Source organism: Acartia tonsa, chromosome 12 (assembly GCF_053477335.1).
Source record: "Acartia tonsa isolate MP-2025a chromosome 12, ASM5347733v1, whole genome shotgun sequence".
Classification (NCBI taxonomy): domain Eukaryota; kingdom Metazoa; phylum Arthropoda; class Copepoda; order Calanoida; family Acartiidae; genus Acartia; species Acartia tonsa.
The window spans coordinates 45,057,466-45,081,170 of record NC_137271.1 but is presented as its reverse complement, the minus strand read 5'-3'; the positions used below and the strand labels follow the sequence as shown (position 1 = coordinate 45,081,170).

Here is a 23,705-nt window from a genome sequence, read left to right as displayed (position 1 = left end):
ATTAAGTATTGTACTTATATGGATTTCTTGGTTTTTTAGTAGCGAAGCTACTCTATAATTCACAATGTCCGTCCGTCTGTCCGTCTGTCCGTCCGTCCGTCCGTCTGTCCGTCCGTCCGTAATTAATGAATTGGGGGAAACGTGATTTTCTCGGCTCCTATAAAAGATAGAGAGGTGAAATTTTTTGACAACATTCCCATCAATAAGGAGCACAATTAACTATAAAACATCAATGGCGGTCGGACTGCTATTTAGCAGGTTTTAGGTTTTTTTTTTATATTTTCCAAATTTTCCCCATATCTTTGGTATTTATGGTACGATTTTCAAAATTTTTTTAGTTAAAGATATCAAAATTAAATTTCCCGTCATTTGAAGAAAACAACAATGACGGTCAGACTGCCTTTTTGCAGGTTTTTAGCTATTTTTATATTTTTCACATTTTCCCCCATATCTTTGGTGTTTATAGTCCGATTTTCGAATTTTTTTCAGTTAAAGATATCAAAATTAAATTTCCTGTCGTTTGAAGAAAACAATAATGACAGTCAGACTGCCTTTTTGCAGGTTTTTGGCTATTTTTATATTTTTCACCATTTTACCCATATCTTTGGTGTTTATGGTCCAATTTTCATAAATTTGTCATTTAAAGATATTAAAATTAAATTTCTGACGTTTTAAGAAAAGAAACAATGGCGGCCAAACTGCCTTTTAGCAGGTTTTTGGCTATTTTTATATGTTTGACATATTTGCCCATATCTTTGGTATTTTTGGTCCAATTTTAAAATTTTTTTGCATTAACAGTTTCAAAATATTTTTTCCCACCGTTATGTGCATCTAGTATGTAATTTACTGTAACCGTCTTCATCATACAAAATAAAACAAGGTTTCGTGTTTATTTTCTCCTATAAATCTATTCTTGATTTTAATAAATACACTTTAAATCTACTTCTACGTATTCCCATCCACAATTTTTTGTGCTTCGCTACTTATGGATGTTGTCATCCTTGTTTCTTCAATTTTCAATTGTTGAGTGGAAATTTCGCTTAGCATATTTCCTACAAATCTATTCAATCTGTCTATACAGTTATCTTCTATCTATCCTCCTATTTTCTATCTATCTGTCAATCGAATAATCTATCTATTCTTATATTCCTCTATTTACCTGTTTTTCTATCAAATTATCTATCCATCTATATATCTTATTATATATTATATTTATCTTTCTTGTCTATCTATCTGTTTATCAATCTATCTATGTTTTTTTTTAACATTGATCTATATATCTAACAACATATCGATATATCTATCTATAAATCTACCTATTTATCTATCAACTTGTCTATCAATTCATATGTCTATCCATCTGGGTGATTATCTATTTATATATCCATCCATCTCTCTATCCATATATTTTTTTCTAATATCCATCAAATATCTATCTATCAAACTATATACTCAAATTCATCCATCAATTCATCTGTTTATCTAATCCATCTGGGTGTCCATCTATTTATCTATATATCCATCTTTCTATCGACCTATCTATCCATCTATTCATCTATCCATCCATCTTTCTATACATATATTTTCTCTTTAACATCTTGACATTGGGCGCTGACATTTTAAAATTGGTTTTGCAATAATAAAACTTACACTTATATCTGCGTTTAGATAAGCAAGGATAAAGCGATAGGTACTACACCGTGAAGAAAATTCATGTTTTTCATTATTTACAAGGCTTTCCACAGAAACAAAAATGAATAGGTAAATTACATTAAAGTATAGTTATTACTCACAACGTATTATAAACAGCAATCCGCGGATATGAAATGTATAATTTTAAGATTAAAACTAGTTTTTTTAGCCCCGAGATGCCGAAGGCACGGGCTAAAAAATCGGCCCAAGAAAAATATGACCCCTAACAAAATTTAAAAATAAAAATTTCCTTTCTGATACTAAAATTTCTTTCCAAAGTGCCCAAGGAGGACTCTAGGGTGGTAGCCAAAAGTCATTTTTTGTCTGTCTGTTTGTACCAAAGGATCTCACTAACTGCTGGCCCGACATTGTTCTTCTTTACAATATAGTTTCTCATAGGTCCAGGGAAGGTTTATAATTATTTTAAGAGCGGGTGCCAGCACCTTCGTAAGATAAATCGCCCCTATAAATTTGATCAAATTTTTTTTACTTTTTCTTTTTAAAACTAAAATTGCAAATATATGGAGGGGGGGGGGGGGACTTCCTTCCCAATTTCAGGTGCCCCTAGCGGCCTCTAGGGGGTGTAGTTGCTATTAGTATATTTAGGGTAAAAAATCCTAGTGTCCCTTTATCTGAATAATGGCGATAAAAAACTTTCTAAAGGAGATAAATACTTCACCTCTCTTTCAATAGTCTATGGATAATTTTATTATTGCATCTCTATTACAGGATACAGAGATAGGTCAATACACAAAGATTAATCTTATCTTAACGTGATATATTTAGAGGCCTCTAGGGGCACTTAGGGCGGTGGAGGTTAATTCGATCCGCCATTTTTATTTTAGTTTTAAAAGAAAAAGTAAAATCCCTTTTCCCCCTTATAAAGGTTATAAACCTTCCCAGGACATACGAAAAACTACATTTTATAGGAGAACTATATCGGTTCAGCGGTAAGCAAGATCCTTCAGTGCAGATTCAAACTCACATACGGTTACTTATATATATAAGGATTTAAATAACAGACAATTTTCAACGAATATTCAGATAAAAAAAAATTTATACCATTTTTGTTAACCTGAGGCTTTGACCGATCAGGTCTAACTAAACTGGATTTAATCTTATCATTTTAATATTCGTATAAAATTTTCTGTAATACGATGCAATACATGATTTTTTACTATGGCTGAGAGCAAGTAATGTGTAAGTAAAATTATGTCTTGGAAAGCCTCATTGAGATAAAAAATCCATCTATAAAAAAAACTCCTGCTCTGCTTTAATAAATCAACTGATAAAAAAATATTTTTTACATAATTTTACAAATCCTCCAGGTTTTAAACATTTGGGATAAACGTATTTCATGATATCAAAGGCCATAAACCCATCATCTATCTATCTATCATGCCATGAGATTATCTATCTAGCCATCAAATTATCTATCTATGCGAGGAGATATGATAGAGCTCTGTATTGAATTTAAATATCCATTTTAAATATTATTTTGGCCAATCGGATGTGAACTGCCAATTTCTTCACGCACACACACACACACACACATACATATGCAGTATGGAAGTAAGTTGTGTTTGTGTGTGTTTATGTGTGAATGTGTGTATGTGTATGTCTGATTTATTTATTAAATCAGGGATAATTAAATTTGCCTCCTATTGACCAAACCCTTCCTCCATGGTTATAACTTATGCTATTATTCATATTTTGGGAAAGTTTAATTTGTCTTCAATTAAACAAGCTATGCCACCTTGGTTTTATATCATCCTAGAATTTAAATTGGGAGGAAAGATAAATTTGTCCTGCATTGACTAAACCCTTCTTCCCATGCCATATCTTGTTATTGGGAATTTTTTCCCCCATAAACCTAACCGTTTCATATCTAATCCCAGGAGTTAAATTGGAGGAAGATAAATTTTTCCTTCATTGAACTAAACCTATCTCCCTAGTCATATCTTACAGGAAGGTAGAGGGCATTAGGCTGTTTATTACAATAGTCCCCAAAGTTTCATAATAACCTTTTCTTATTCGTTGGCTTAACAACTTTGAGGACTTCTATTAAATTTTGATTGGTTGGATAGTTAAGTTTAGTGTCCAAACATTTCAACTAATAAACAAAGGGGAAATTTTGTGTATCATTAAGCTGCCATTGTCTTATCCCTTTATATCCCTGCATATCTTATCATAAGATTTAAATAGTTCCCCGTTATTCATTTAGAGCACATTTAGAGCCTCTAGAGTGTTTTAGGGGGGTTAAAATTACCATGTAAATTTTCTAAGTTTGTTATATATGACTGAAAAAAAACTTTCTTTTAAAAATCTCAAAATATGAAATGATTTAAATTAAGTTGAAAGTAATTTGCTATGTATCCCTATATAAAAGTAACAGGAAGTTTTTCTGTCTGTTCAGAAGGATCTTGTAACCGCTGAAACGATATGGTTCTCCTTTACCATGTAGCTTCTCATTGGTCCTAGGAAGGTTTATAACTATTTTGGAGAAAGAGAAAAAAAAATACATCACCCCCCCCCCCCCAAAAAAAAACAAAAACATTTTTCTTTTCTTTTTAAAACTTAAATTGAAAATGGGGGAAGGTGTCGACACCCTTATACCCTTATACCGCCACCCCCTCCCCCCCAAGTGCCCATGAGGCCTCTAGGAGCGGAGGAGCTAATATAAAAATAATTTACCTTTTCTAGTTATGAATCTCTGTTATTTATATGACATAAAAGAAAAAATCTCCAAATACGATCAACTGAAAATTGATTGCCTATTTCTTCTCTAATTTCCGAAGTTGTACAGCAGATAACCCAAATATTGGAAAACCTATTTTCAGTTACTATGGTCAAAGGGAAAAGCGATTTTGAAAGTTTGAAGCTTTTTTAGCTAGTAGTAAATATTGAGATAGTAACTATGTACACAATCGAAAACTCAAATTCAGCTGACCCAAAATACATTTGAAATAGAAATACTAGCTTATAGTTACCCCTTTAAACAATATTTCATATTAGAATTATTATAAAATAGACTACTACATGTCATGTATTAGGTACATATAAGTTGTAATTCAGAGTACAAATATCCTTACTGAGAGAAATTTGATATTTAATAAAAAAATTCTTGCAAGAAGATACAGACAGAATTTAGACCCGAATAAGCAACTCCAAAGGGCGTCTGGGGGGGGGGGGTTTAAAGGAGTTTACCACTACCCAAATATTTGGAAATACTTTAGATTTTATCCCCCCCACCCCTTCCATAATAAATTTATCCCTAAAATTTCAACAAGAATTTATTTTCCTGGAACTTTTTTCGCTTCTTACTTTTTACACTACTCTATTATTAAAACCTAACTCTGGTAGCATAATTTTGTACATTATATATTCTATGCGTTTACTTGGATTTTATCAACTAAAGGGATAAGGAATTTCTTAAAGACTTCTTATTTGATACTGTTTTGGGCGATTAAACTATTTAGTTATTTAAACGTAATTGAAAGCCCCTCAAAAGACGAAAAAAGTCCCTCAATGACGTCATAAAAATGAGGGATGAGGAGAGGAGGAGTGGGAAAGAAAACCCCGAAAAAAGAGATGGATAATCCCTCGTTTTTATGACGTAACATGCTGATTTTTTGAGGGACTTTCTTCATCTTTGCCCCTCGGGTGACTTTTGGTTGATTAGTTCATTACTTAACCTAAAAAATCTATATCTTTTTTTTCTCTCAAAAAGTTGGTTTGTCAAACTACGATAATACTAAAGTAGCTGAGGGTGTTTGCTATAAGATCTCGTAAACGGCAGTTTTGCTAAAGGCCTTCATATTGGTTATGGATATGTTTTAGGCTATTAACCTATGCCCACATCCCTAGAACTAATTCTGCATCTTTATAATGCTTACTAAGACCAATGTAATGTTCAAATGAGATTGCATTGCAGCAGTGGTTATAGGATATACGTGGATATATTGACAAGGGGAAAATCTGTCATCAATTAAGCTTGCTAAAATGAACCTCATTTATTGGTCAGTTCGTGTTCATCAAGTAGGAGGGGAGGGGATGGGGTAAATGGAGTAGATAGAGGGTATCGTTATTTTAGCCAGCTGCAATCTTTACTTTATTAGTCATGAAGAGCTGGTGCAACATCCAAGTAATAATATATAGATTATTGCAGCTTCCCTATAAGCAAATTTGAAGCATTACGATGACTTAAAATTTCAATGTCGATTTAAAAAAACGATTATTTTTCACAAAATTTATAAACGTGTTCGTCCATTAGTTATATAACTTGGCCAATAATATTGATGCTAGCTTGGAAAGCCTTTATTTTTAAAATATGAATATGCTATATTATTCAGCAAGGAAGAGACATTGGACTGTATATTTATATTATACTGGTACCCAAAGTTTGATAAACAATTTCCCTTTTTTGTTAAAACATTGGGTACTTGTAATTGGGAAATAAAAAAAATTAAGAATTGAATAGTGCACATTAAAAACAACTAATTAAAGAAGATGAGTCCCTCCACAGATAATGACGTCATACGATAGAATAACCAATGAGAGGCCAGCATAAATTTTACCATTGGTCAATTATCATTACATTATATACTGGCCTCTCATTGGATATTCTATCGTATGACGTCATAATCTGTGGAGGAATTTTAATCATCTTCTTTAATTAGTTCTTTTTGATGTGCACTATTAAATTTTTAATTTTAATCGACAAAAGGGGCAATTTAGTTTATCATCATTGTCTTATCCCTTAAAATCCCTGAATATTGCATATATATGGTGGAGAGGGGTGGGTGGGGGGGGGGGAGGGAGAATAAGCATCACTAATGCTTTATCAGTAAGGTGTATAGTTTGTATGCATCTGGTAAATTTAAATAAATTGCCCCCCCCCCCCCACCATCCATCCGTGTTTTCAAATCTTTCTTCTCACTTTCTCGTTTATTCTCTTCCTCTCTCCTTTCTCATAATAAATGGATAGGTAATTAGAATAAATAATAGATAACATCTAATTTAACATATTACATTTATGACTTTTCTTTTAATTTTGAAAGAAAAAACATTCTATCCTATGATATAAAGTAGTAATATTTTTTGTCTGAAGCTTAAGATCTCAAAAACTACTGATCCGATTAGGTTTTCTATTTAAGGCAAGCTTTACATTATCCTGCTGTGATGGTTTTACGCTTTTTTGTTTTAGATCGAAGTCTTCGGATTGTTTTAAGCTTTTTTTCTAGCCCCTCTCTGTTCCTGCGAATAAGAGCCCCTAGGGGCGTAGCCTTTATAGTTATTAAAGGGCTGACTTATAATAAATCACATGAAATAATACTTAATTTTACTAGAAGCCAATATGCCAATACCTTTTCCGCTGGTGATAATAATGCATATTGCATAAATGTGTTTCAATTTTAGGCATATCATTCAACTACCATATACTATTATTTATCTATCTATCTATGTATCTATGTATCTATCTATCTATCTATCTATCTATCTATCTATCTATCTATCTATCTATCTATCTATCTATCTATCTATCTATCTATCTATCTATCTATCTATCTATCTATCTATCTATCTATCTATCTATCTATCTATCTATCTTTCTATCTATCTATCTATCTATCTATCTATCTATCTATCTATCTATCTATCTATCTATCTATCTATCTATCTATCTATCTATAAAAATGGACTAAAACCTACCTCCTTTCCATTTTTCTCCACTGCTCTATGAGTACAAATTCTGTAGGGTCGTAGGACACAGTTAGAGCTTTAAATAATGCTCGTACAACCTAAAATAAAATAAAAAATACTTTAAAACATTTCTCTTGGAAGGGTTAACCTACCCCCCCCCCCCCGTCCTCCCCACATAAATAATAATTTAAGGAGGAGATTTTTTAAGGGGAGAAAGTAGGGCCAAACTCTCACCCCTGACAATAACAATAAAATTATGTATAATTAGTAATTAATAGAAAATTTTGTCAAGCTTAATTTTTATATAGTATTATGATATAATTTAATTGAATTTAACGAGTATAATATTTTTCATTGGCAAAATAGTATTGTAAATTTAGTTTTTAGAAAATTTAATATCCAAATTTCTGTCTGTTAGTCAGAATCAAAATATCTCAGAAACAGCTCCAATATAATGAAGTAACAAGTTGTGTGTGTGTGTCCTCTAAGATCTCGCAAATGGCGTGGCTGTATGTTCAACAATTTACCCCTAAGAAATAAAATGGGGGGTGTATTACACTAGTCCCCAAAGTTTTATAATGATTTTCTTATACGTTGGCTCAATAACTTTGATTGGTTGGTTTCTTCAGTTAAGTGTCCAAAAATTTCAACCACTAATTGTAATCTACAGAAGGAGTAATTTTGTGTATCATCATTGGGGATATGTACCAATTTATCGGCCATTTAGATACCTGGTTTTAATAAAGATATATTTCTATTGTATGAAACTTATCAAATATATATTGTAGAGTAGCCATCCTCCAAATAAAAAAAGTATCCATGTAAATTTAATTAAAGAAATCATATGGGATAATTGTGGACAAAAAATCAATAAAACTTTGGTTAGGACGTGTGAAAAAAATGGTAGGGTGCTTGGTGAATCTCAAAAAACGCGCTTAATTAAAATGGTATGTCATAAAAAAAGCGTGCAAACATAGACTGGTGTATCTCAAAAACGTGCGAAATTAAATAACGTAGAGGCATGTAATCTAGATGTAGAAAAAGAATGTAGCAATAGCATTCTTGCAGGGCGCTTTTTTAGATGCGCCTTTTAATAGTTAGCAATTTTTGAGTATAAACCTAAATGTGAGGTGTTTATTCTTGGGAGCTTTGTGGTTTATCTAATTGATAAAATTGATCACTTTTACGGGTTGTCATACTTAGCAGCAAAACTAATGGTGATAAATAGTCAAGAACCTGCTCAGAGAATTATATCCTGCCGATTAAGAGATCTTATTGAGAATGAAGAAAATTTTAAACACCACCAGGTCAAGAAACGATACAATTTAAAGATTTTTGGAATAAATGGAGCAAGCTCAGTTTTTTTCTTCAGAGGCCATAACCTTAAATAATCCGTTAAGATATTGCTATCCACTGAACCGATTGGGTTCTCAATATTATATAGAAACTTCGCATTAGATGATAAGAGTGAAGCCGATCTTAACCAGATTATCATATTATCTAATTAAGTCGAAACTTGTTGCGGGCTAAAATAACGATCCAATTGCTCCAGCTCCTTTGCCACATCCCAACCCCTCCTACTGGATAAACGAACTGACCAATAAATAACATGTGAAATAACAACCTAAATTTACAACTGTAATGAAAAAACATCCCAACTGAGCGAGGTCAAGAAATTTTGTTCTACTCATGACAAGCCAAGAAAAAGGACAGTGCGGAATTATTTTTTAATTGATTTTTTAAAATTTTGTAAAAAGACTGTACATGCGATTTTTTATTTACTCACAGGGCTCAGAATGCAATAGATTTTCATATCAACCCATTATTTAATATATTTAAAAATATTTCTATCCTTTTGAATGTAAAATTTACGTGAATAATGTTACATGGGAAAATTGTTGTCGATTTAGGTTCATATTTCCATTAACATTTATTGGTCAGTTCTTTAATCCAGGGGAGGAGATGGGGAAAAGGGAAGGGGGATGGGATGATTGTTATTTTAGCCCGTTATAAGTTTAACTTTATTAGATTACATGATATTCTGGTGTAAGATCCAAGTAATAATAAATTAATTATGTTGATTCTATGGCAATAGTGAAAAGTGTTCTCTTGATGAAAGACTGTTGACCTTCTATTTTTTTAAAATCATACCATTGCCTAAATGGATTCGTCATAGCTTAGATATTACAATAAATTTTTATATTCTCTAATAAAGTGAAACTTGTAGCTGGCTAAAATTACAATCCCCCATCCCCTCCCCTGCTACTGAATGAACGAACTGACCAATAAATGATGTCTAATTTAGCTACCAAATTTTACTAAGATTTTTCTTGAGACGTTGCCGTTTCTACAACTTGCAGAAATATAGTGGATGATTTCTCACTGAAAAATCATGTATTACAGACAATTTTCCACCAATATTAAAATAAAAATCACAACAAAACAAATTTTAATCTTAAACTTTTTATTTTTATATCCGCGGAAAGCTGTCTATTATACGATGTGATAAATAACAATTCTTGAGATTTAATATCGCTCCTTGGGCCTTTTAAATATTTTTTTTTTATATATTTCCTACTCTAGGAATATTGATGGATGACAACCAATAAAATTCCCAGCGTGCGCTAACCCTGTTGATCTACAGTGCTGGTATTATATCAACAATTTAGTTTGCTATTTCCACTGTCATTCATTGGTCAATTTGGTAATCCTGTAGGAGGGGAGGGGATCGTTATTTTAGCCCGCTACAAAATTCACTTTACTAGAAGACATGATAATTTGATGTAAGATCCAAGAAATAATAAATTCATACTAAAGTATGTACTAGCGGCTGCGCCCCTAATGTTTTAAATAATGGATATAGGATATACATGGATATATTGACAGGGGAATATATGTCGTCAATTTAGCTTGCTCATTTGGACCTCTTTTATTGGTCAGTTCGTTTATATAGTAGGAAAGAAAGGGAAAAGTTACAGGGGGTGGATGGGGTTATAGTTATTTTAGCCAGCTGCGAGTATAACATTATCAGGGTACATGAAAATCTGGTGTAACATCCAAGTAATAATATATCGATTTCTGCCATGTATATGTATATTTATATCTTTGCTAACAACTTAATAGCACCAAGATAAATAATGGTTTTATACATTTTCAAATCAATCATATCATAGCCTTATAACTCTCTCTCTCTCTCTCTCTTTTTACACAGTGAAATTTAGCAGAGCTGGATCTTTAAATTATTTTAGTGGTGAGCCAAATTGGGGTGAGCCGAATTTCAGCCAATCACAGCGCGGCATTTCAAAAAATGCTGTGCTCTCATTGGTGGAAAGTTGGCTCACCCCGATCTGGCTCACCACTAAAATGATTTAAAGATCCAGCTCAGGACGGGTTTTTCACCGTAAGATAAAAAATGCTGCCTCTCTATGTCATAAATAGTACTTTTACAAAATGCTTTGCTTTATAGAAACTGTTAGACAATGGCCGATAAATTAATGTGCATTCCCAATGATGATGCACAAAACTACCTTTTCTATAAATTAACATTAATGGGCGAAACATTTTGACATTCAATTTAATAAACCAACCAACCAAATTTAATCAAAGTCCCCAAGGTTGTTAGGCCAACGAATAAGAAAACCGTTTCTTTAAACTAACTTTAAAATGAAGTGATATTAAAAAAAACTTGGTATTAAAGGTTACTATATTATTTTACATATAAATAATCAGTATTATATTCTTAAAATTCCATATTTGATCCATTTTTCCCACTGTGCCCCATCCCATCGATAAATTGTCATCTTTAATATGCTATAATGTATCGATTAGGCCACCACCAACCATTTTTTAGTAGCGTAGCTACGCTAATATACATTGTGTCGGTATGTCCGTCTGTTATAATCAATGACAATATTTATGCTGTTATTATATCAATATAAGACTTTACATTAGTATATTAGTTTATATCCTATACTTTAGCCATACAATTATAAAATTAACAGGATCTTTGTGTGTGTGTGTGTGTGTGTGTGTGTGTGTGTGTGTGTGTGTGTGTGTGTGTGTGTGTGTGTGTGTGTGTGTGTGTGTGTGTGTGTGTGTGTGTGTGTGTATCTGTTTGTAACGATGGATCTCGCTAACCGCTGAACCGATATGGTCCTAGGAAGGTTTTTAACTATTTTAAGAGAGGTTTGCTGCTAATCGAAAATAAAACATTAACATTATAACTCAAAACAATGCATAAAGTACTTGGTATTTATGAATGTTGTCATCCTTGTTTTATTACAAAAAGAAAACTTTTATGTAAACATAAAATATCGTTTAGAAATCAGTAAAAAAATATCAGGGTGGTAAAGAACATCAATAGTTATTTATCGCATCGTATTATAGACAGCTTTCCGCGGATATGAAAATAAAAAATAGCAAGTTTTGCTAGCCCCGAATGGCCGAAGTCCCGTGAGCAGAAAGCGGGTATTGATTTTATGATTTTTATTTTAATATTCGTGGAAAATTTCTATTACGATGCTATACATGATTTTTTTCTCAGTATGACTGAGAACCGATTCTAATCCAGCGGATATTAAACGGTTTCAAACTGGATATTGAATTAAAGTAAAAATCTCTCTACATGCTATCAAAGTATTAATTTTGATACACATCAATAATTTGGGGGGAAGATTTATTTACCATCAATTACCCTATCCCTGAATTCCGGAGAAAGATCGTCAAGGTCGGTAATTCATCTTAATTTCATTATTCCCCAATTTTTAAAAGCGAAGCTTTTCTATAATTAGGGTCGGGCCGTCCGCACGTCCGGCTGGAACGGATAGCTTTTTTCGTTAATTTAGACATGTTAGAGTTGTCCTATCGATTTCAAACTTTGCATGGTGATTCCTGTAATAGTTAGGTACGATTTAGGAAGCGTAGCAACTTTATCATCGTTACCAGAATGTCCGTACGTCCATTTAAAACATGCTGATTTTTTTTTACTTTTTGATAATAAATTTTTGTATGTCAAAAAGTCTGATTTTTGTAATACTGATTCCTATTACAACAAGGTACTATGTAATATCTAATTTTTGTAAGAACCGTATCATTATCAACAGAAAGTCTACAAGTCCATTTTCAATATTGTTAAGAAAAGTTTGAAACGATATTGGTTTGAGTTTGGAATTATGGATTCCATGGACGATTTGTTTTGCTATTTGTTTTTCAAATTACTTGTCCCGCTTCTCTTTCATCAAATAAGACATTTTTGATAAATAATCGTTTTACATAAAAAGAGCCGATTTTATTATGAAAATATTTATTTTATTAAAGACAAGAATCAAGAAGTTTTAAGTCCAAAAAATTTAAGCAATTAAGAAATGAGATGAATATACTCTTACTAGTTTGTCTGTCTGTTTGTACCGAATGATATCGCTAACCGCTGAACCGATATGGTTCTTCTTATAACTATTTTGGTAAAAAAAGTATCCTTACCCCCATTTTTTTACTTTTTCTTTTTTAAACTAAACAAAAATATAAATAAAATCCTTTCCGCTGGTTGTATACAAAGTAATCTAATGTATGTTTGTCTGTCTGACGGAAACATTACATGTGTATATTAAATGTTTTATGCATGACTATGTTCTTAGGGGTGTGAAACCATTTCCCCCAAATTTAAATTACAAGTGGCGGGGGGGGGGGGGGGTAGAACATCAAAGACTTTTAATTTTAGTGTTAAATAGAAAAATTAAAAATAGGGGTTGGGTATTTTTTTCTAGTGGAGCCTTTTCTATGGCGGGTGGTGGTACCCATCTTCAAAATAGTTATAAACTTTCCCAGGACCTAAGATAAGATTCATTGTAAAGAAGAACCATATCAGTTACCCGGTTAGCGAGATCCTTGGGTATAAACAGACCGACATCCTGTTACTTTTATATGAGGATTTACATCAATATCATTACCAAAGCACAAGGTGTTTACTTTTTTGCTTTACTCTAATTATTAAATAAACATTTTTTTGCAAATATTAAACACTGCAAATATGAAAATATGCGAAAGCGATGATACTCCATTCTGAGGTATTTAAATTTCAAAGACAAATATTCTGACAAACAAATATCAGAAAAGGACAACTTCTGATCAATTAATCTTTATAAAAAATAATAACAGGATGTCTGCTGCCTGTTTCTTTGTACCTAAATATCTCGCTAACCAATGAACCGATGTGGTTCTCCTTTACAGTAAAGCTTTTATAGCGCTAGGAAAGGTTTATACTTATTTTGGGGGAGGGTACCATCACCATTTTTTCTCTTTAACACTAAGCAAAGGATCGAACGTATTTGTCCTTGTTAGAACGTGTATAGTAATTCTTTTACGCTATTGGGTGCTAAAAGCGTATCAAGAATGGATATTTAAATTGAAAATTTGGTTGTAAAAATAGAACAAACCAGTATACTATGCCCACCCCCCTAAAAAATACAGTTACCTTAAAAAAATTTAGTTAAATACAAAAAATTGGACAGGGTTTGTTGTTTTTTGGGGGGGAGTTGTGGGTGTCCCAGCCCCCCAAAGAATAGCTTAAAAACCACCACAGTTATATTCCATGCAGAGTAGAATCCAATTGATTCTGTGGTTACCGAGATATTGAGATTCAGACGGATAGACGGACAGACAGACATATATTACTTTGTATTATAGATGATGAGAAAGATAAATAGATAAAGAGAAATGAATTTAGATAGATAGAAAGATATATGAGAGAGAGAGATAGTAACCGTATTTTTGCGTATATGTTCTAGGAAACTCTTACGCATATTTATTTGGTAATATGACGTAACAGTTCGCAAAAGTACGCATATTATGGAACATGTAATAATCAGGTCGTATGCTAATTTCTAACAATATCATTTTCACTCGATATCTACTATTTCCTTATAAGGACCCCTTTTTTTTATTTACTGCTTTCAATTAATCTGTCTTTGTTTTTGTCGTCTGTCTGTTTGTCTCTCTCATTCAATATCTTTTTCTTTCTTTCTCTCTTATAATACTTTTGTTCCTTGCTCTCTATGTATCTCTCTGTCTGTCTGTCTGTCTCTATCTGTCTGTCTGTTTTTCTGTCTGTCTCTCTCTCTCATTTTCTCTCTCTCTGTATCTCTTTATCATCCTACTTTTCCCCTCTCTATTTTCTCCCTTCGCCTCTCTTTCTTTCTTTCTTGCTCTCTCTCTCTCTCTCTCTTTCCTTCTTCTTTTCCCTCTGCCTTTAACTCAAGAGCTTGGAAGGAATAACAATATCCACAGAAAAAAAACATGCATATAGACTAACAGACTGCCAAATCTTGTAAGATAGCTGATAGCTACGCTGCAACTTAAAAAAAAACTCTTACCTCTTCTGCCGTTGTATTCCTATTAATTCCCGACACCCATTTCAGCTGTCCAAATATCCAGCAGGGAATTTCGGCGGCTGTTTCGTCCGCCATCTTGATTTTTTTCGCGGGCTTCTTCAGCAATCAATCAATACAGTAATTTGGACCAATCAGCGATAAGTATCACGACGCCATATGGATTTTTATTTCAAGTTTATTATTTTTTCACAATTTTTTTACTTTTTAGTTATAGACTTCATATTTTTTATAGTTTATATGAAAAGTCAGTTAAATATTTTGAATTTGCAGCAGTCTTGTCAATAAAAAGCAACATTTGAGCCACTTGTAATGGTTTTTTAACAGTTAGGTTTTTTACTCGAGTTCTTACTAGCTAATTAGAGGCTTAATGTCCACAATTCAATAACTTCTGTCACTCTAAACATGAGACGCTACATTTTTCATCTATTCTACTTTTTGGTACCAAAAAATAATGCGTCAATTCCTTCCTTTTACTTTACTTAAATACAGAAATATAAAAAAACAGCATATCCACATAAGATTTATTTCTCAAAAAGCTTTAAGATATTCCCGTAAAGATATGTGTTATTTTTTATTAATGCAAAAATATATTTTTTAAAGTTAAAGTTAAAATTTTTAATTTTTATTTTTCATATCCCTATTTTTGCTTTTTTAAAATACCTTTTTCTCATTGATGTTTTTTTTGGTACCAAAATTTTAAAAATGTACCGTCTCTTTAGTCCCTAGAAGCTTGTTGCTTTTTTCCATCAAGATTTAAACCATTTTTTGTTCTCCAGTCTTGTTTGTGTGTGTTCAAAAAAGTGTCGGCACTCTTTCTACCTTTTTTTTCTATCGCCAAACAACTTTTTTTCACTCAGCTTGTCGTGTTGTTGATTCTAAGATCTATTTATTTGATTGTTAAAAGGACACTATGACGTTTTACTTTGTGTATGTTATTGTAGAGAATATATATTGACAATCCTTATATAAAAGTAACTAACAGTATGTCTGTATGTGTGTCTTACCGAGAGATCCCACTAACGATTTGGTTTTCCTTCAATGAAAAGATTCTTCACGGGAAGGTTTCTATTTATTTTGGGCGAGTGTACCACCAACATTCCAAATAAATAGCCCTCAAAAAGTTAACCCAATACCCCCTATATAATTTTAAGATAAAATAAAGTTTGTTAGCCTTTCTTTAATTAAAACAAAACCCCATAGTGTCCTTTTAAATCCCTAAAAGCATCCAAAATAAGTGTTTGGAGGAGGTGTATTTTTAAGGAAGGTGGTATAAGCATCAAACCCTCTAGCAACAAACCTGAAAAAAAGTAAATAATACAATACATAATACATTATATATATAGGCTACAATTAAAAACGAATTTTGATTGTTATATTTTTTTTGTAGTAAAGCTGCTCGAAAATAATGTTTGTTACTCTGTCTTCGCTTTCTTATTTTTGAATGTGTTTCATTTTTTTACAGCATGGCTTCGATTCCGATTCATATCCACTGGATTAGAACCGGTTCTCAGCCATGCTGAAAAATCACATATAGCATCGTATCACAAACAATTTTCCACGAATATTAAAATAAAAATCATAAGATTTACACCAGTTTTGTTCTAATCAAATTCTACACTATTTCTTAATGTTAACAGCTTTTAACTATTGAATTATCTTTTCGATGTTTCTAAGGCTTTGCTGATTTAAAAAAAAATTCCTTGTTTCTTTTTCAATTTATAAAAGGTTTGTTAGATAGGAATTAAAAAAACTATATAGAAAACAAGGATGACAACATCCATAAAAGCGAAGCACTGAAACAGTAGGACAAACGGACATTAACATTTGTATAGTGTCAGAACTGAATAATCAAAATATAGATGTATAAGAGTCGAACCAAAATTGTAAGTAAATTTGTTGAAAAACTGCTGGATACAGGATAATGTTTATGAACATACTTACATTTTTAGGACTTGATTATAGAGTTGCTTCGCTTATAACATTATACTTTGTTGTCCCAGGAATTAATATACCAAAAATTAGATCACATGAAAATTTGTTGTTAAAAAAGTAAAAAAATCGACATGTTTAAAATGGACGTAAGGACATTCTGGTAATGATTATAGAGTTGCTACGCTTTCTAAATCGTACCTAACTACTAAAAAATCACCATGTTTGAAATCGCTAGGACAATTCTAACATGCCTAAATTAACGAAAAAAGCTATCCGTTACGGACGGACGGACCGACCCTAATTATAAAAAAGCTTCGCTTTTAAAAGGTTAGGTGTTACTGTTGATACATTTTTATAAATAAGTTAGAAATGTTAGATTTATTAATTTGCTGGATCAAGTCAAGCAGAGTGTGCCATTATTTTCCTAAGTCAAGCAGAGTGAGCCAAAACAAGGTATTGGCACACTTTGCTTGACTTGATCCAATTTGTTTAATATTAAAGATATTTGTGTGGTTTTAACACGTTATTTTTTTATTCTTTCGTTGAGGTCTTGATAATTAAATTATATAATATAAAATAGTAAGTTTTTTTTGTCGACTGAGGGTAAAAATCTCGAAAATGCTGGTCCAAATTGGTTTTCAATTTTTCAAAAAGCATATTTTGACAAGTAAAGCAGAGAGTGCCAATATTCCCCTAAGACAAGCAGAGTTAGCCAAAACAAGGTATTGGCACACTTTGCTTGACTTGATCCAATTTGTTTAATATTAAATATATTTGTGTGGTTTTAACACGATATCTTTTTATTCTTTCGTTAAAGTCTTACAAAAAAATAATATCTTATAATATAAAATAGTAAGTTTTTTTTTGTCGACTGAGGTTAAAGATCTCGGAAATTGGTTGAAATTGTGAGGGAATCTTTACAAATATCTTGAGGTGGTTTAAGGCTATTTTCCTAATCGCACCCGCCCTCCCCCAGAGGCTAGGTGCGAGCAACATTTCATGTTATATAAAGTAGAAGGTTCTTTTTGTTTGTTCCTTAAGATCTTGCTAACCACTGAACTGATTGAATTTTCAATTTTCCAAGGAGAGTTTTAGGCTATTTTATTTTTAATTTTTATTTCTTCCTATATGGCATGGGCGAAGACGCTAGTAAGGATAGAAAGATAAATAGATTTATAATAATACGATAGATAGATAGACAGTAGTAGCAAATAGATAATTTATCGCAAAAAATAAGCTGCAAAATAATTTCGCCAAGAATCAGACTTGTCTCAGACGCACTCACACACACACACACACACACACACACACCCACACCCACATATATATAGTACAGTATGTCCAGAACAAAATCAGCTTTTTTGATACATTTTTATATATTTAAAGGCATTTTTTAATTAAATGATTAGAGTAAATCACAGGAATTGTAAAAAAATCACTTAATTTTCAATTTATTTTAAGGTATTAATGGTTTAAAATTTAAAATAAGCTTCAAATAATTGAACATTAACTGGACAAACGAACGTACCTTACTTATAGAGTAGCTACAGTGCAAAAAATAACTACTTTTTTCTATGGACATACCCTACTCATACTCAAACTTACGCATACATACAGACAGACGGACGGACATACGTACAGAGAGACAGACAGACACATGGACAATCAGGCAGACAGACAGACAGACAAACAGACAGACAGAACATAAAACAAGCTTAGTGGTTAGCCAAGGTTATATTTCTAGTTCTGTACACAGACAAGTGCGAGCATACACTGTCAGGGGGATCTTAAGGGATAAGACAATGGCCGATAAGTTTATGTTTATCCCCAATGATGGTACACAAAATTACTTCTTCTATAGATTAAAATTAGGATTTGAAACGGTTGAACACTCAACTTCATGAAACAACCAATCAAATTTCAAGTTGTAAATCCAAGGAATAAGAAAACCTTATTATAAAACTTTGGGGACTAGTGTAATAAACAGACCATTGTCCCCTCTCCGTCTAACAAAGAGTGCAACGACGTTGTCACAAAATATACAAAATGGGTATCTACGCCCGTGCAACCATTGGTAGATACCTCCCCCCCCCCCCTTGCAGATTATCGTTTTTGCATTCGAACTAAACTTGATTGAGGTTCCTTTTAGCAATTGCGACGTACTAAGGACTTTAAAATAGTCTTAATTCGTTTCTTTGCTATTTTTTTCACCCAAAAAATATTGATTGCTTTTTCTGCACACTGTGCAGAAATTTTATATGCAGACACACAATTTCTTTATATTAAAATTTGCAAGCGGGGGGAGTATTGCCAATTTTGAAGGGGGTGGGTGGGGTCGCATGAGTAAGGGGGGGGGGGGAGAATTTAGATCATGTAATGTTAGTTGATTTTACAGGGATTACAGGAATAAATAGGTATAATATTTTTTTTTTTTAAATTTAATAATCAATTATATCTAAATTTAATATCTAAATTTTTTAGAAATTTATTTTAAAAAAAATCATTTCCCAGTTTGCGTCGTGTAATACTAGATCTTTAAATTAGAGATAGAGAGTGAGAGGAGAAAGAAAAGAAAGGGAAAGTTAAAGAGAGCGAGAGAGATAGATAGGGAGAGTGAGTTAGGAAGTTGATAAAAAAAAGAAGGGGAAAGGGAGGAGAGGAAAACAAGGATGACAACATCCATAAGTAGTGAAGCACAAAAAAATCATGGTTGTTGAACAGAAATAGAGCAAATATTTAAGTGAACGTATAGTGGCTGCAATGCAAGCCTCTAGGAGCAATGTATTCGAAGGAGTAAGGAAAGTAGGAAACTAGACTTAAATATATTAATTCAATAGCCTAAAACCACCCAGAAGCTGCTATAAAACATTGAACTCCATCAATTCAGTACTTATCAAAATCTTATGCTACAGACACAAAAAAACTTACTACTTTATTTAATAGGATATAAAAAAAGAACATCAGTCTATCTTTAACAGAAGTCATTCTACTGACAGACAGACAAACGGACATTTTGAATAGTAGAGTAGCTTTGCTACTTAAGAGGCGATTTAAAAGTATTACGTACAAAAACGTAGTAATAATAAGATATTACAAAACCCATTTTTACAAAAGTTGTTCAAATTCTCAGAAATTTTATACGTTTTCATTTTTGTACTGTTTTATGAACTAGCGGCTACGCCCCTAGAGGCCTCTAGTGGCACTTTAAATGTTGTTGTTTGTTAAAGTTAATTTTTTATGTACGATACCACCTTATTTTAAATTTTTTAAATTTTTTTGGTCATTTCTCTTGGGAGGGTGGTGGTACCCTCCCCCAAAATAATTACAAACCTTCCCGGGACTTATGAGAAGCTACCCTGTTAAGGAGAACCCGATCGGTTCAGCGGTTAGCGAGATCCTTCGGTACAGACACACAGACAGACACACAGACAGACACACAGACAGACACACAGACATCCTGTTACTTTAGTATAAGGATATCAAGGAGGGAGGGGACAATTTGCTATTTATTACACTAGTCCCCAAAAATTTATAAATATTTTCTTATTCGTTGGCAACAACTTTGGGCACTTTAATTAGTAGGTCCTCTAGGTTGAGTGTCTAAACGTTTCAACTACTGATAGTAATCTATGGAAGAGTAATTTTGTGTACCATCATTCGGGATGTACATTAAATCAATGTCTTATATATTAAGAAAACAAGGATAATTATGTATATAAGTGCTTGTTTAATTGTTAGGTTAGGTTAAACAATGGTTAGAAAAACACCACAGGGAAAGAAATTAAAAGGGCCTAACAAGGTTAGAGCTACATTTATTGTAGAAATAATTCGGGTTTTCTCTCACAAAGCCTTGTTGAGCATAAAACCCCAATGACCTTATTTTGAAATAACGTTAAAATAGGGGTGGGGGGTAGGTTAGTCCCGCAAGGTTAGGGCCAGAAAAAAATCCGCTCCTTATTTTCAATTTTTTTAACATATGGAGGGGTGAATATACGTCCAAGGGTGGGGGTTAATAGGTTTTAACCCCTCCTCAAATTATGAAACCCTTCATTTTATCCCCCTTAAAATAAAAAAAGCTTAGACGTCCCTGAGAGGGAGGGGGGACATGCACCTAATATCAAGCTAATATTGCTTGATTCACTTCTACAAGAGACAAAATAAATTGAAAATGATTGCTAAAATCATGTCTTATATTTTAAAAATATGTTGAAAAACATACTAACTTTAAAGTAAAGTAAATTAGCGAAAGAAAAAAAATTATTGGCATGTAAATAATTAGTCAGAAATAATCACTTTATTAAATTCCATATAGTCGATAAAAAAGGGGATAACAAAGATGTGTCGACACAATAATTACTTATTTTGATTAAATCTTTATGCTGACGCGGTTAATTGGCATCTTATACTACCGTGGGATATTTTAGCACTTTAGGGTGGTGTGCTATAGCTTCCACAAATGTGTCAGAGAGAGAGGCGTCATTGGGCTGTTTATCACACTAATCCCCAAAGTTTTATAATACGTTATACGTTGGCTCAACAACCTTGGAGACTTATACTGAAATATTATTATTCTTTGGAGGTGTACATCAATTTATCGGCCATTGCCTTATCCCTTTACATATTTTCCAGTAGATTTTCATTCTCCTAACATTATATAATTAAATAGCATGCTGTGATCTAAAGGGATAAGACAATGGCCAATTAATTGATGTACATATATCCCTAATAATAATATACAAAATAACCCCTTCTGAGGATTACAATTAGTAGTTGAAACTTATGGACACCCAACTTAAAAAAAAGTTGTTAAAAAACGTTATTAAAAAACTTTGGGGACTAGTGTAATAAACAGCACAATTTCCCCTCACTTTCTGATAAATTGCTACGGCTGACAAAGTAACGGCTTGTCATAATTCATGTTAGCGGAATGTATGGAACCCCCTTTTTTTATTTTGTCCCTAATTACGATATCAGATTTTTTCATGGGATAATTAACCCGCAAATTTTATATTATACGCGCCGTGTCAGAGATGCTGGGGTAGGACAATGGCCGATAAATTGATGAACATCCCCAATGATGATTCACAAAATTGCCCCTGCTGTAGACTATGATAAAAAACCAAAGTGTTGAAGACAACGAATAAACAAACGTTATCATAAAACTTTGGGGACTTGAGTAATAAAAGCTCAATGTCCCCTCTTCCTTTTTATATTATTGAGAATAATAAAGAGAGAGAGAGAGAGAGAGAGAGAGAGAGAAAGAGAGAGAGAAAATAGAGATAGGACATACAAAGAATGAATTCAAACAAATAATAAAGAAAAAATAGATAGATAGATAAAAAAGAAAAACACAGGAAAAAAGTAACTGAAACAATTAAAATTGAAAGAAAAAAATTTAATTGAATTTCAACTGAAAATCTCAGAATTACAAAAATTGAAAATAATTGATTTCAAGCAAATTTTAGAACAAAAGTTTCAAATTCTTAGAGCAATTTAACGGTTTAAAAATAGGCCCAAAAAGAATTTGGATAATTAATCTTGAAAATTATTTTGGTAAACGGGTCTAGAAAAACCCAACATTTTATAATCTCCAACGCTTGTTCGTTGGCTTTAAAACTTTGGGGACTTTTTTATTTTAGTAATTCTTTCGTAATTGGGGGTGTGCATCAATTTAGAGTTCATTGTCTTATCCCTTAAGATCCCTGATTTTCCATCAAAATCTAGGTTGACTGATATCTTTAATAGTTTCCGAGATATCAATGGACAAACCCACACAGCCGCGTATACTTCCTCCGCCCATATATTTGCTAGTCTTGGTATTTAATTTTCATAACACTCGTCCCTTAATAATTCTTGGACAAACAAGGATGACAACATCCATAAAAGCGAAGCACTGGAACGGTAGGACAAACGGACATTAACACTTATATAGTGTCAGAACTGAATAATCAGAATATACATAAATGTAAGTAAAAAAATCAACATGTTTAAGATGGACGTACGGACATTCTTGTAATGATTATAGAGTTGCTACGTTTTCTAAATTGTACCTAACTACTACAGGAATCACCATGCAAAGTTTGAAATCGATAGGACAATTCTAACATGCCTAAATTAACGTGAAAAAAGCTATCCGTTTGTGGCGGACGTACGGACGGACAGACGGACCGACCCTAATTATAGAAAAGCTTCGCTTTAAAAAATCTAGATATCTTAAGGGATAAGACAATAGACGATAAATTTATATAAATCCCGAATGATTATAAATAATTTTACCCAATATACAGATTCAATTTATTGGTTGACAATTTTAGTTCTAAGTCAACCAATGAAAATTCATTTAAAGTACCCAAAGTTTATAGCCAACGAACCTAGTTATAAAACTTTGAGTACCAGTGTAATTTCCACTCCAATATTTCCTCTTTTATTGGCAAAAATCTAAATTACTTAAAGTGCATCTTTATAACTTTTCAGGAGGTTTTTTTTCATTGCTCACTTTAATATCCGCGGAAAGCTGTCTTTAATACGATGAAATAAATAACTATTTCATAAATGATATCCTAATAAAATGACTTTGTTCTTAAAAATTCCATAAATGTAATGAAATTAAAATTTAATGAAATATAAAACAAGAATGACAACATTCAAAAGTCATAGGAAGCAAAATTTATTCAAATCTGACATAGTAAAACTATTAAAACCATTTTACAGGGAACGAGAGGGGCATGAAAAAATTATGCTGGTACCCAAATGTTTTTCATTGTCTTAAAAACTTTGGGTACTTTTATAAAATCTTAATTGGGTTGTACAAGCCTACAGTGTCGAAACTTTTCCACTACTGATTTTTATATTTATAGCTATAGAGTAGCTTCGCTATTAAATATGTGGTGCCTAACCTATATTAATTAATCTGGATAAATAGATAGGTAGATCTATCAAAAAATAATCAGTTTAGATTAAAATAGTAAGCTATTTTATCTAGTGGCCTCGCTC

General features: G+C 32.4%; 2 protein-coding genes across 2 annotated transcripts in view; both read right to left on the bottom strand.

Moving 5' to 3' along the window:
• The window catches only part of LOC145334048 (uncharacterized), an 88,717-nt gene extending 73,572 nt beyond the window's left edge, over positions 1-15,145 (bottom strand). Inside the window, exons 1-2 of the mRNA XM_080179326.1 lie at positions 14,763-15,145; positions 7,405-7,493 (exon numbers count right to left, since the gene is read on the bottom strand). Coding sequence (XP_080035452.1) covers positions 7,405-7,493; positions 14,763-14,855 — 182 coding nt within the window. The 5' untranslated portion in view covers positions 14,856-15,145. The remainder of the gene's footprint in view (positions 1-7,404; positions 7,494-14,762) is intronic.
• LOC145334047 (uncharacterized) overlaps positions 1-23,705 on the bottom strand; it is a 344,996-nt gene that overhangs the window by 240,511 nt on the left and 80,780 nt on the right. The window lies entirely within an intron of this gene.